This window comes from Pagrus major, chromosome 3 (assembly GCF_040436345.1).
Source record: "Pagrus major chromosome 3, Pma_NU_1.0".
Taxonomy (NCBI): domain Eukaryota; kingdom Metazoa; phylum Chordata; class Actinopteri; order Spariformes; family Sparidae; genus Pagrus; species Pagrus major.
The window spans coordinates 15,558,680-15,572,357 of record NC_133217.1 but is presented as its reverse complement, the minus strand read 5'-3'; the positions used below and the strand labels follow the sequence as shown (position 1 = coordinate 15,572,357).

At 40.2% G+C, this 13,678-nt stretch overlaps 1 protein-coding gene across 1 annotated transcript; it reads left to right on the top strand.

The window, feature by feature from the left end:
• Positions 1 to 9,282: 9,282 nt before the first annotated feature.
• On the top strand, positions 9,283 to 12,686 carry nrsn1l (neurensin 1-like). The gene is made up of 3 exons (XM_073462929.1): positions 9,283 to 9,342; positions 10,693 to 10,845; positions 12,282 to 12,686. Exons 1-3 carry the CDS (start codon positions 9,283 to 9,285, stop codon positions 12,684 to 12,686), a joined length of 618 nt encoding a protein of 205 aa, XP_073319030.1.
• Positions 12,687 to 13,678: the final 992 nt, after the last annotated feature.

Here is a 13,678-nt window from a genome sequence, read left to right as displayed (position 1 = left end):
GAGGGAATTTGAGTTAACAAGCCTTTGGTGCAATTAAAAGATAAGTGAAAGCCTGCCTGTATTCGAGATAGAGCGAGAGAATGATTTTGAGTTTTAATATGCCTTTTGTGAATCCGCGAGGTATGCCTGGGTTTGAGATAGAGAGAAGAAAAGAAAAATAGACTTTTATCAAGCTGTAAAAAGGTAAGCTTACAAAACACGTGTGTTTGAGATGGGGACAGAGAAAGAGGCACACAGGGTGTGAATGAAGTAATGAATTTGTCTTAGTTAAAATGTGTTTAAAATTTTTGGAAACGAGCTTATTTACTTTCTTACTGAGAGTTAGAATACAAAATTGGTAATCTGGAGCAGGGATTCCCAAAAATTCCAAAAATCTAGGGCTCAGGTCAGGTTCAGGACGGGTTCAGGACGGGTTCAGGTTGAGTTTGGTCACATCAAGTGATAGTTCTGTATGAGCGAGTGTGCAACCAGAGATATAAGATATATGTGCTTTTTTAAATATTAATGTATGTAGAACAATGTCTTTTCACGGTCATCTACACTGTCCTTGCCTGTAATCAGGATAAACATTACTACATTACTACAATTAAACTTACATTAGCTTAGCAATATGGTGCATTCCATTTACCTTGGAAGTTGTAAGTTGAACTGGGAATGATGTTTTATATTGACTGCACTCCAGTACAACAAGTTGGAATACCAGTTCGAGCCAGATGAGAGATTGTTAGCTATTGTTAACAATACCAGTTGATTGACATTACACAGTATTTTGTTCAACCACTGAAGCAATATGTCCACAGATAGAAGTTGGAAAGAACTGTTTGTAAGACTGATTTAAAGAGACACAAATAAGACAGAAGTGCGAATTAAGAGTACATTCTACAGCTTTCACAGCTGTTTGTAAGCAGAGCAGCCATCTTGGTTTTTGAGGTTGGAGTTGATGAGGTGCGTCTGACTTTCAAGGTCTGGAATCTGACTTCAGAGGGTGTTCCAGTTACAAGTGCCGACTGGGAACTTGGAAATTACAACTTCGAAATGGACCGCACCATAAAGTCTGGCAACAAAGTCCACTAATTGACATCTAACATTGTGTGTTTAATCAGGACAAAAAAAGTTGAAGAAACAAATTTCCCTTCAGTTTCCGGCCAGACTAAACAAATAAGATATAGCCATCTTAGCCATCATCATTATCAGCTTAATCAGTGAGTTTAAGAGGTGCCCCTAGGAGGATTTTGTGTCTTTTGAACAAACACAGGCAAGCTGTTTCCCCCATGTTTCCAGTCTTTATGCTCAGCTAAGCTAGCCGTCTGCTGGCTGTAGCTTCATATTCAGCGTACAGACATGACAGTAGCATCAGTCCTCTCAGTTAAATCTCAGCAAGAGACTGAATAATTGTATTTCCCAAAAAGGCAAACTATTCCTTTAAAGAATTGTATTAAATAAATGGTGTTTCAAAATGAAGTGAAGAGACTGGAAACTTTGTGAATGTCTCCACATCTCAATTAGCACTGCACTGAACTGCCAACTTGTCAGAAAGTGTCTTCCAGGGATAGCGGCCACCATCTTACCCTGACAGGGATTAGACAGGTGGAGAAAATGAAAGACTGAAACTGTCTTCTCAGTCATCAAACCTAAATATTGTGGCTTTGGAAAATGTTTTACCCTTCCCATTTGACGAGCCAATAAATGAAAGGCTTTTCACAACTAATTAACATGATGGCTTGGATGTGTCACGATATTGACGGTGGCTTTATAGGCTGGTGTGGGTTGATGCACAGGTTATTTTTAAGATACCAGACGAGCACAATGCATAATTTATCACACCAAAGGATAACCCTCCCAAGCTGGCAAATAAAGGAAGTAATAAGGGCAGCAAGGCATGCAGCTGAAATGACTGATAATGCTTTACAACAGCCTCTAAATAGAGTGGATGAAAAAAAAGAGTCCTGTTTGCACATCATCTTAAAAGGAAGTGTAATTATCTGTCAGCCAATCAACACCTCGCGCTCACTTCCTGTGTCTGACCTTGCTGGACTTGTAACCATGGAAATTTTTTTTCTCTTTCTGATAGAGCAAAGCTTGGTCATACAAAAACCTCTGGTGTGTGTGTGTGTGTGTGTGTGTGTGTGTGTGTGTGTGTGTGTGTGTGTGTGTGCATGTGTGTGTGTGGACAACAAACAAGAACAGTTATTCATGTCTTTCTCTCAACAGGGCACCTTGGAAACAGTCTTATCCTGCCTTTTATGGCTTACCACACTGTGTCCAAATAACAAATATGCAGGGATGATGATCCACTGCCCCACACGCATGCACACACACACAAAACACACTTAGTCTGCCTGGTAGCAAATGTTCTTTTCCCATGCAGATCGGATAAATATGTGAAAATGACAGTATTTGTTTTCTTCTCATTTGGGATCTGTTATGACAGTCTGCATAAATAATGCATCTTCAGGAAACACTGAAATATTTACAGAACACATATTGGCACATCTCTGAATGTGGATTATGTGTGTGTGTGAGAGAGAGAGTGGGTGAGGTTGCTTCTTTTTACATTATTTCCAGGACCATGCCTTGAAGTGAGCCTGCCTTTAATGAGTGCTCCTGCTTACAGAGGCAGAAATGCCTTTTTTAGTGTGCGTTCCCAAAAGTCATTATCAGTCATTGACAGCTGGTGAATGTAGCAATCAATTAAAGTCGACTATCCTGTGTGATTGGCATTTGATGGACAGTTCAGAGACTCCAGAGTTGTACAAAAACATACCTTAAATTACAATATTTATCTCGCTGCCGGTGACAAGTTAAAAGGACTCAACCATGAAACTGAGGGACTATTGCAGACCGATGGAACGTCTGTACTTTTTCCTCCTGTGCTGAATTTAGACATTGAGAAGTGAATAAAAGAGTTTTCAAAGTGATTGATTTAGATGTGGGCGTGCATATCTTTATTATTTTTGTATTTTTTTATTTCTGTGATATCCCGAGAGAATATTGTACTTAGTACCAAGCTTGTGGTTTTAAAGAGAGCTATTTTAATTGATACAAAAAAAAGAAATTTTAAAAAAAGGGGACATTTTAAAGAAAGTAATATAGAACAAATCCAAGTAAGAATAAATTTGCTAGATCAAGGCATAAAAAAAGAAAAATGGAATAAAATGGGACCCAAAGTGAAGCCTGTCTTGTTGTCACTCACCTGTGTTCCTAGTGTTCTGTTTCACTTATGTCCCTGTGCTCCTACACAGCCTGATCGCCCCCCACACCTGTCTCACATCAGCCTCGTTAGCGCTGCCCTGTTCTCAGTGTCTCTCCACCTGCACCTCGTCCCCTTGTTAGTTCAGTTTGTATTTAAGTGTTGTTCCCTCACTCTTTGTTGGTTTGTCTGTTCTTGTCCCCTCGTGTTCCCTGTGTTCTTGATTTGTTCCTCGTTGTTTTCAGGTTTGCCCTCAGTTTTTGTATGACTGTGTTTTTTTTCTTTGCCTGCCTTTTAGTTGCCAGTTTTTGTCGACTAACATTTTATTGTTTGCACTTTTTTAGGATTTTAGACATCAGCATTAAAGCTCTCTTTTCATTCCTTTACCTGCCTGCCTCTGTGTGTGTCTTTTCATACGGGTCATTTCCGTGTGACTGTGACAAAAGTAGCTCGGTCAAGGCAAAAATAATGAGAATAAAATGAGACCCAAAAGTGAACCTTGTGGGACTCCATTAATGTATTGAAATTTAGGAATCTGAATTTAAATAGGGCAAAATGAGATCTAGAAGTGTTTGCACCTGGCACTAAAAAACATTGTTTTACCATTTTTTACCCCTAAAACTACACAAAGTATTTAGAAATATAAACAAAGTACAGTATGTGGACATGTGCACATTTCGCTCCTGTGTGATTTTTGAAAATCTAACACCAAGAACATTAATTATCTGCTTTAAAGGGTTGCACCAGTTTACACCCATTCAGGGGACACACAAGAGACTGATTATACAAAAAATAAAAGAATAGTTAAACTCAAAGCAACAAAGGCCTGACGTGTTGTCCCTAGTAAGAGGTCAAGATGAGGCCACTCCAGAAAAGTTTGGACCAATTCAAAATCACCGGGGGCCAAACACCAAAGAGCCCGTCAGACTAAACAAACTTCAAAGGGATAATATCTAGACAGGTGCAGAATGCACCGAGGGGAGAAATTTCAAACATCACATCCCAGCTGAATAACTGACAACAGTGCTGGTCGACTACAGGAACCGCAATAAATATATAGGCAGTCTTAATCTGGCTTTCATATAATACCACTAAATATTCCTTTAGGCGGGTAGTGAATCCATGGGGTTCCAAATGATGAGTCGAGTGGATAATGCTTTAATCTTCTGTGGTATATAGACACATATATTCTGTTTTATAGCCTACTTTACTTTTTTTTCATATAGTATTTTAAAGTTTTGCTGTGATCTCTGTACTGTGTAGATGATAAAGATGATGAACTGAGGGATGAAGTCAATTTCGCCTGACTACTATATCTTTGCAGACATTCTATGGAGATGTAGTTTAATAAAGTGAAGGGTTCAGCTTTATAATAACCCTCTTTAATTAAAGGTAAATGTACAGTTAATTAACATTAGTTCATATCTATTTCACTGTCAAAGGTGCAATATGTAAGAACTGACCACCTGTAAAAATTCAAAACATATACGGGACAGCATGTTGCTAGAGTAACCGCTGACTGTTGCTAGCTGTAGCTGCTGTTAGCTAGTTAGCTCAGCTGTGGAGCTAGCAGTCCGGAAGGGGGAATATTGGTGTTCACACTGCTAGTACAGTAGCTTTAGACCAGGATTGGTTGGGGCTAGCTGGTTAGCATGCTAACTTCAGTATTAATCTTTGCAACACAATACATAGACGTCAGAACTGTTACTAAAGTTATGTTTCTAATTCTAATTTCTGAATGTTTTCAACTAAAATTCTTACATATTGCACCTTTAACAAACACTGAAATGCTTTATAAACCATTCATTAAGCAATTGTAAAGGCTGATAACCATCAGTTGTAACTTTATGATTGCCATCAGGATAATGTTTATAGATTAACTACAGAGTATTTATTAACCATTTACAAAATATCATACACATCAGTTGCAACTTCAATATGAGCAATTGCTTAATGAATGGTTTATAAAGCAATTCATTGTTTGTTAACAGGGAAATAACTATTGACTAACGTTTAATTAACTGTAGATTTAACATTTATTACTGATCGTTACTATGAAGTGTTACCAGAATATCAATCAAACTGGTGTTGGTTTATTTATTTTAAGAATGGCTTTTTTATCTGTTTTTGAAAATTAAAGGTGCACTATGAAGTTTTGGGGAAGACATTTTAATCAGAAGAGAAAGATCTTTATTGATTGATTTTCCTCTGAGAACAGCTTGTTCATTCAGTCATGGAAAAAATAAATATTTCTGAGTTTGTATTATTTCCTCAATAATATTATAAATAATAAAATTCTGAGTCTATATTTCTTCTTGAAAACTACACACTGCCCCTTTAACTCTTCAGATGGTTATGACTTCTTCAGGTAATAAAAATGAAAAGATATATATGATCAGATATATTTTTAAAGAATAAATTGTGTGTTATCAGGCTGATAGAAGATATTAGAAGTCATTGAGATGTGTCTAAAGAAATATAAGTGGATGGTTTAACAGACAGACATACACTGTCATGAGTTTACACATGTTTTTTTTTCCCCCCTCCATCTTCACGCATGCTCAGTGTCTCAGTTCGGCTGATTCACATCAGCAGCAGCGCCGGAGATCAACCGGTCCGACAGCACATGGATCCCCAGTGAGAAGAGCGAGCACTCCGGCCAGGGGGTAAGACTGAACTCGGTCAGAGTGAGGGCAGGAGGCTGCAGGTGTGGAGGTGGATGAGGGGCAAACTGAGTGGTTGTAGATGAAGTGCGACGGAGAAAAGTGAGAGTTGAACTGAGGCAGCACGGCCGCGATGACTCACATACAGTCCAGTGCTGCTGTTAGTTTGTGTCCGTGTCCTCTGATCGTGCCTGGTCTGAGAGGATGTGAGCGACTGTATCAAAATATGTGCTGTGTTATGAGCAGGCTGTTAGCATGTAAGAAAATGTGATGTCATGTGTCCTTCAGGGACAGTGAGGGAACCCTGATGCATTTTCAGGGTGCTTCAGTATCAAATAAGACAAATGAAACGAGAGAATAAAGCAGCTTTTTTTATAATCAATCTGGATTTAAGGCGCCTGTGAGTGAGGAGGAAAGTTGGGGCAAACTTATCAGCACCATGGACAGTGCTCTGCTTCAACAGCCTCTATTATAGAGCTGCAGTGTTAGTGTTTATTTATCAGGACTGGACACTGTGCCAGAGTTTAATGTGTCCTGTGAAAATGGAATAATCAGAAAGCCATTTATAAGCCATAGATAGACAGATAGATATAATATAATGTGAGTCAGTGCTCCACAAATGTATTTGAAAGCATATTTGCATATTAAACAGCTTGGGCAGAGTGTTCTGGGGACCTTATTTTCCAATGCTGAAGTAAAAAACTACTCAACTAGAAGTAAGAGAATCCTGCTTAAGTAAAAAAAATACAGCTGCGTATTATCAGCGAAATTTACTTAAAGCATTCATTTAGCATAAAACTGAGTGTCATGTTATCATATTACATAATTGCATAGCTAACAGTGACGCATAGGTAGCATTTGACTTTTGAGTCTCATTCCCAACTCATCTGAAACACTCTGTTTTAGCTCCTGTCTCTTTAAGGCCCCCCCCTTGAATATCCAGTCTGCTCTGATTTGTAACCGCTAACAACAACAGAGTAGCTGTGTTAAATCAATTCCTAAGTGCCAAACTACCTTTAGGCATCCATTGTGCAAATATGTGACACGGTGACGTAGTGTGATGTCAAGAAGTCACAGAACTACAGGGGAGACTACTGACGAGACGTTTGAGGAGCAGTGTTTTTTGTGGGAGAGAGGAGCTTTCACCTTTTTAACTCTCAAGATGTTTTCCATGCACAAGAACCAATATAGCACACTGACGGAGAGGGAAACAAAAGAAAGCACATAATAGGTCTTCTTTAAGTGAGGCAGTTTAGTCGGCCCTCCTCAGACGGTCGCAAGAAAAATCTGATGGTCTGAGATGATTAGTGAGTTCTGTTATACAAATTTGTGTTTGTGTTTCTAGCTTTTCTGTAATGTTTCTTTTTTGTGAAATAGTGTACAATATTGCCTTTTTGGGACAGAACCAGTTATCATTTTTTAATGTGAAATCTTGATTTTCAGAACTATCTAGTTACTATTTTTGTTGGATAAATAAGTGGAGTTAACATAGGTTTCCTTCTGAACTGTTGTGGAGTAGAAGTATAAAGCAGCATAAGATGGAAGTTCCCCAAAATAGTACCTACTTAGTACTTAGCACAGTACAGTACAGGAGTAAATGTATTTAGTAACTGTAAATAATATTAATAAAAAAATGAAAGAAAGTCATTCTGAGCAGCTCTAAGATGTGCTGGTAACATACTAACTAATTCATCATAAGTGCTAAATAACATACTGTGAGTCACTTTGTGGAGGAACAAGCATTTACATTATTAAAGTAAGAGCACCAAAACAACAACATAGAATTACTTCTTTACAAGTAAAAGTACTGCAGCTAAGGTTGACATTGTTAATCTGTCATCTGTTCTATAAGAAGTAACTATTTCTGTGAGAAGTAACCAGTAACTAAAACTGATAAATTGAGTGGGGGAAAAAACAAAAGTACAAATATTTTCCACTGAAATGTATTAAAGCTGAATGGGACTTCCCACTGAATGGGAATACTCAACTAATCTCCTGGAGTCACTAATCATTGCTCCACACATTCATTTAAAAGCATCATTAGAAGCGAGGTCATTTGAAGTCGACGTTATCCATTGAAATGATGTTATTATGGACTTCCTCATTTTCTTGTGAATTCGTTCTTCTAATTGTGTTGACATTCAGCGTGAATACAATGAGAAAGGTCAGATCTTTTCCTTTGGAAAGAAGAACTAAGCCAGACAAAAATAATTGAGGTGTCAGTATTATAAAAAAAAAATTGATTTTAAGTCGATGAAGTCTGGACACGCTCAGGACTCCTTTCAGAAGAAAATGTAATAATGTTTCTAAAAGCTTTACTCAGTGAGGTTAAAGCACACACTGCAACAGTTCATTTAGGGCTAATTTATGACAGCCTGTTGAAATTAAAAAATCTATTTACCTGTTTGAATAAGCTTTTCTTCAGCTTGACACCATCACACACACACACACACACACACACACACGCGCGCGCGCGCGCGCTTTTTAATGGCATTAGAACTTTATTGGGCTTTTTGTATTAGTTTTGTTTATATCCCCATGATTTACAGGAGACCAGGCACTGCAAACCAACACCAACAACATGCACACACAAAAAGCTTATTTAAAGGTCCAGTATGGAGGATTTAGTAGCATCTTGCGCGCCCATAGATTTATATAGAAGAGCTAGATACTGGACGTAAAGATGTTGACTATTCAATCCATAGGATTTGCTCGCTTTGGGCCACTGTAGAAACATGGCAGCGCAACATTGCGGACTCTGTGGAAGAGGACATAATCATGAGTATTACATCCTTTTCTGCCTCTAAATCCTACACACTGGACCTCCAATGACTGATAATTCCACCTTTAGTAACAGCTCACCCTGTAGGGTTGAAGATGTTGCCCTTGGATGAGCGTACAAACGTTACATTACCTGAGCAGCATGTTCTCCTCTAGTGACTGCTGATTTGTTTTTCTACATTATGTTTCAGTCAGGTTAAACATACCGTCTCGTACCGACTGAGATCAGGCATGTGTGGCTGCGAAGAGGAACAGTTTGAAGGCAGGGAATGAAAGAAATCAATCAAACCGCCTCAGGAGAATAACAACAGAGGGACATGTGTGCATATGCGTATGAGGAAGAATGGAGCGCGCACGCACTCGCATATGTGTGACTCATCCGTGGGTGGTAATAGAGCCACCTCAGGGCCACAGTAGCCGTCAATCGCTCGCATGCAGCAACAATAACTGGGGCAACCCGACGACACAGGGCTGGATTTATAACCACCAAGGAGGCTTTTATTGAGGGGAATCCATATTCAGCAGATAAACAGTGTTTGTGTGGCAACAGCCTGTCAGCTGACATGTACACATATCAATCTGTACAGAACTCTGAGTGTGTGTGTGTGTGTGTCTTCTACTGCAGGTGTACAAGGTGTGTGAGGTGTGATGGCGCTGTGCTCCGAGGCCTGTGTCTCTGGCTCAGGAGGAGAGTCCTCCGGCAGTGAGGTGAGCTGCAGTTTCTCCGGGTGATGGGAGTTTTATTTGATTTTATCGCAGCTAAAAGAGTCTTATGATCAACATTAGTCAGAAGTACAGAGGACATCTAATATGCTCCGCTAACGATCTAGATTATGGCCCACAAATTTAGTGGAAATATTTTGTACGTACGGGATGCCAGTGAAATAGTGACTGGAAACCACACTGCACACTTTGAATGGGTGTAACGAGGGGCTGCTTTATTTTACAGCCCATATACCTTGTTGCAGTATCAGCACTAGACCCAGTTTGCATCTCTGGTGTATCAGCTTTAGTGCTGCGCTGGAGTCACATAGCAAAGCATCTGTTTCGCTCAGGCCCTGTCCGCACATACATGGCTGGGATCAGGATCTCCAGTGTTTTATGTCATTGAAAATAGACATTTTGGAAAAATCCTTTCAGCTTCTCCATTTCCCGAAACACAGATTTTTGTAAACGATGACACAGACACCCACGTTGACAGAGGGACACAAACCAACATTGACATACATTGATGGGAAAGAGAGACAAAAATGGCTGCTGACAATGTTTTAATGAAAATTGGAAAACAGGAAAACTCACCTTGGTACCAGCCCTGGTACTGTAACATATATAAGAGAAACTAAAATCATCGTGCACTGGATGGGCAGTTTTTTGGGTTTTTTTTAGATGTTTCGAAGATTCGAAGATTCTGGAAATACCTTCAGAACAGTGTTAAGTTTGTTAATTAATACAGTTACTGCGCGTTCATGTGCTGCTGGAATTATTGGAAAGAGCCCTCTGAAGTTGGACCAACAATGCGGAAAATCTGAGAAGATCTTGGTACATGAGTTGCCTAGTTGACCTCATATGAGTCATTGTATTGTTTCCTTTGCTCTTTCAGCTGTCAACGTGTTTAAACACTCTAAGCGATAAAATGCAAATGACTTCTTTTTGGTGCCCATGTTGCTCTGACATTCTGACATGAAGCACATGAACACACTGAAGTTGGAAGAACAACTTCCCAACTCGGGAAATAGAACCATCTGCGGAGCAAGTGGACGCAGCATCACACTCTGGCTTGGTTACAAGACCAAAAAGTGGGAAAACAGGGTTTATTTAATTAAAATACAGCGTATGAACACAAAGTTGTTATCCCCTTATCAATTAACCTTTTTTTCCCTCCTATTAACATATTCCTACTGGTATGCCCATATGCACTAAATAATTATACAACACTTTGTGGGCCGTAGTTTGAAGTGTTGTTTATCATTTCTTTAAACGTGAAAGAGAGATGCAGCCAATTGGAATCACAGAGGACTTTTTTTTTCCCCGTGTAATTTGTGCACAATAACCTCGCAGGCGGGTTCTAGCTGTCTTCAGTTTGGGGTTCGTTCCTATCTGCACCACTTCTACGAGGAGTGCTCGTCCTCCATGTGGGAGAGAGACCCGGAGGATCGAGGGTTCGTCCAGAGCCAGAGGTCAGCCCTGTGGTGGAGCTCAGCTGTTTGGAAGGTAGAGGAACTTCCTCTTGTTCACTTTACTCATCACCACTTAATCTGTCTGATTCTGAGTCGTATAACCTTTCACATTACTAACTCTATGTTCAATTCAGTAACTGCTGCAGTTGTAAGTTAAATTAAGTTTTTAAAAGCAGAAGTAGGCGTACAAAAAGTGTCTCTGTTCTGTTCTCTCTGAAATTTCTTGCATTATTTAGCAGCAAGAAATATTGTTTTTAATTTCCTCAATCAGTCCTACTCTGATATTTCATTTAAATAAATGAATAAATAAATATCAGTCACTGATTGATACAACACAATAGAGATTAAATCCACCACTGGTATCTGTCACGTCCCATGAGAAATCCTGCAGGCACACAGGAAGTGATGCGCGTTACTCTGCAGGTTTGTTTTGAAACATATGCGAAATTCCCTGAGGACACGGGGGGTCAGGTACCCTCATAGGAGCTTCATTCAACTGTTCACTTATATAGTGTAGTCAGTGGCTGATTTTGCATAAATATATCTCTTTATGCCATTATTTCCCAGCATGCCTTCAACCTTTTTTATCTCTATTCATATCATCACTGAACTGCAAAGTGAACGTGTGAACCAAAGCTCTGTGGTTTCACAGGCGGGTTGTGACACCTCCTCTCTTGATTAACATGTGTTCAGACTGCAGCTCTGGAAGTAAACAAACTACTTAGAGCATCTACAGAGTATGAAGAAAATACAGTTTAAAGATTTAGAACATATACAACAGTTATAGTGCAGTCTAAATATGGAGGCACTGTTTTCCGATTAATGTTTCCTCATGTCAGAAGGTCACATAGTTATGAATCGTCATCTTTTATTTTATGTTCAGTCCCTTCTGTTGTAACTGTGATGATGTTACTACTGTGTGACTGACTGGCTTGAAGTGGATCCATTCATAGTCCCTTCCTTGGTAATTGCATCAATCAGTACAATTGATTAAGTGCTGTTTTTAGACTAACTGTGATTGTAAAAGCCTTTTCATCAATACATGAATATCAGGTTAGGGAAAAGGTTTTTTATCCCCCCTAATTTTGAGATATTTGTTTAGCTTGTTTTCCCAAAAGTAACCTGCTATATTCTTCATGCACCACTTCCCTGCCAGCCCTTACCGTGTGATTGTTTTCACCTCCCAGTGCTGAGCTTCCCCGGTGTTAAAACTCTGTCTGGTGTAACAGAGTGCAAACAGTGCATTTCAAACTGTTGTCTGCATGATGAACTGCGAGCAGTGGTGTGGTGGTATTTGTAAAGGTGAGGGATTGCACGTAAGCCCCCTGCCCATTTGGTAATTTGGCTTTTTTCTGCATCACAAACAACAAAATGACCTTTCCTAACAAGAACACAGCGCTGTGGAAAGAAAAAAAAAGACCATGGCTGCACATATCACCACTTCAGCCTTCTGTCTCCGTCCCCCTCCAGGTGTCCTTGGCCCTGGGTCTGCTGATCCTGACTGCAGGTATTGCCAGCCTGTCAGTCGGTTATTCCACTCCCCACAAAATTGAGTCGTTCGGTGAGGGAGACCTGTTCTTCGTGGACACCCAGGCCGTGAGCTTCAACAGGGGGTTGCACCTCAGCACAGCGGCCGGGATCGGGCTGTCCTGTCTGGGCTCGGCCCTGGCGGCGATGGGGGCCGTGGTTTGGATCCTCCCCAGGGCCAACTGCAAAGAGAGGCTGTTCCACAGACCGGGGGGAGGGGAGCGGAGAGGAGAGTCGGAGCCAAAGTGTAGGGCTCCAGGGGATGTGGTCACTAAGCCACCAGGTACAGAGGAGGGGAAGATTCCTGTCACACTGTCCAAAGTGGAAAATGTGCAGCCCACTTCTTAAAAAAGATCCCTGCTGAGCTACATGGTGTACAGGCTGCAGTCCTCGTCCTGGGGCGTCAGCTTTACTGGTTGGATTGTGTTTTTTTTTTTATGAAACAGATGTCATTTTAGCATGCAAATGATTCAAATGAGGGTGTTTTTCAGATATAAAGGTCTGAACACTGAACAGAACAGGATTCAAAAAGGCCAAATTTTGTGGTGATGTAGCGATGTCAAGAAGTCATGTAGTTAAAGGCGGGACTACTGATAAGACGCTTCAGGCACTTGAGAAGCAGCATAACGTCTCCTCTAATATTTATTTATCTTACTCATGTAATACTTATATGTATAAATGAGGCCCCAAGACTTCAGCCAGGGACCTTGTGACTCTGTTAAACATCTCGTACTGCAGGATCAGGATATAGTTGTTGACCGTAGACTGTGTTCGTGCAGTACACTAGTGTTGTATTTTAACAATACAGTGAGTAATGTCCACCTCAACACTCAGAGAGAGCTGAATCCTGATGACTGAGGGTAGAAAATTTGATGTCTTTACCTCCCTCTTGATAGTGCTTGTTGTATTTTTCCTCAGTATTTTTTATCAGTAATTTTTTTTAAATGGGTAGTACCAGCTCTCCATGTAGATAGACAAGGTGTTAATGAATGGATCATGTAGAAACGCTATGTATCCACGCACGTACGTTAACACACGTGCAGATCAGGGGACATTCAGAAAGGTGCTCACATGCAAAACAGGTTGAGGATGAAAACGAATCGCTAATAATTCTGTATCTACGTTTTCACATATTTGCACTGATGCTCATGTGTTCAACACATGCACAGTCACATGCACTTCACCCACCCTCACCCTCACACCCACACACATGCACAAATTCGTGCTCCATTGACAATATCACCTATTTTCTCTCCACTGTAATCGGGCTCCTTAATTGCCTGCAATCTGTGTCTCCAGGCAACAGTTGGGCTTCAAGTGCTCTATTTTCAACTCCGAAC

Coding starts and splice junctions, on each gene's coding strand:
- nrsn1l (XM_073462929.1), top strand. CDS start 9,283: ATGGCGCTGTGCTCCGAGGCCTGTGTCTCTGGCTCAGGAGGAGAGTCC. Junction 9,343..10,692: donor GAGAGTCCTCCGGCAGTGAG/GTGAGCTGCAGT, acceptor ATAACCTCGCAG/GCGGGTTCTAGCTGTCTTCA. Junction 10,846..12,281: donor GGAGCTCAGCTGTTTGGAAG/GTAGAGGAACTT, acceptor GTCCCCCTCCAG/GTGTCCTTGGCCCTGGGTCT.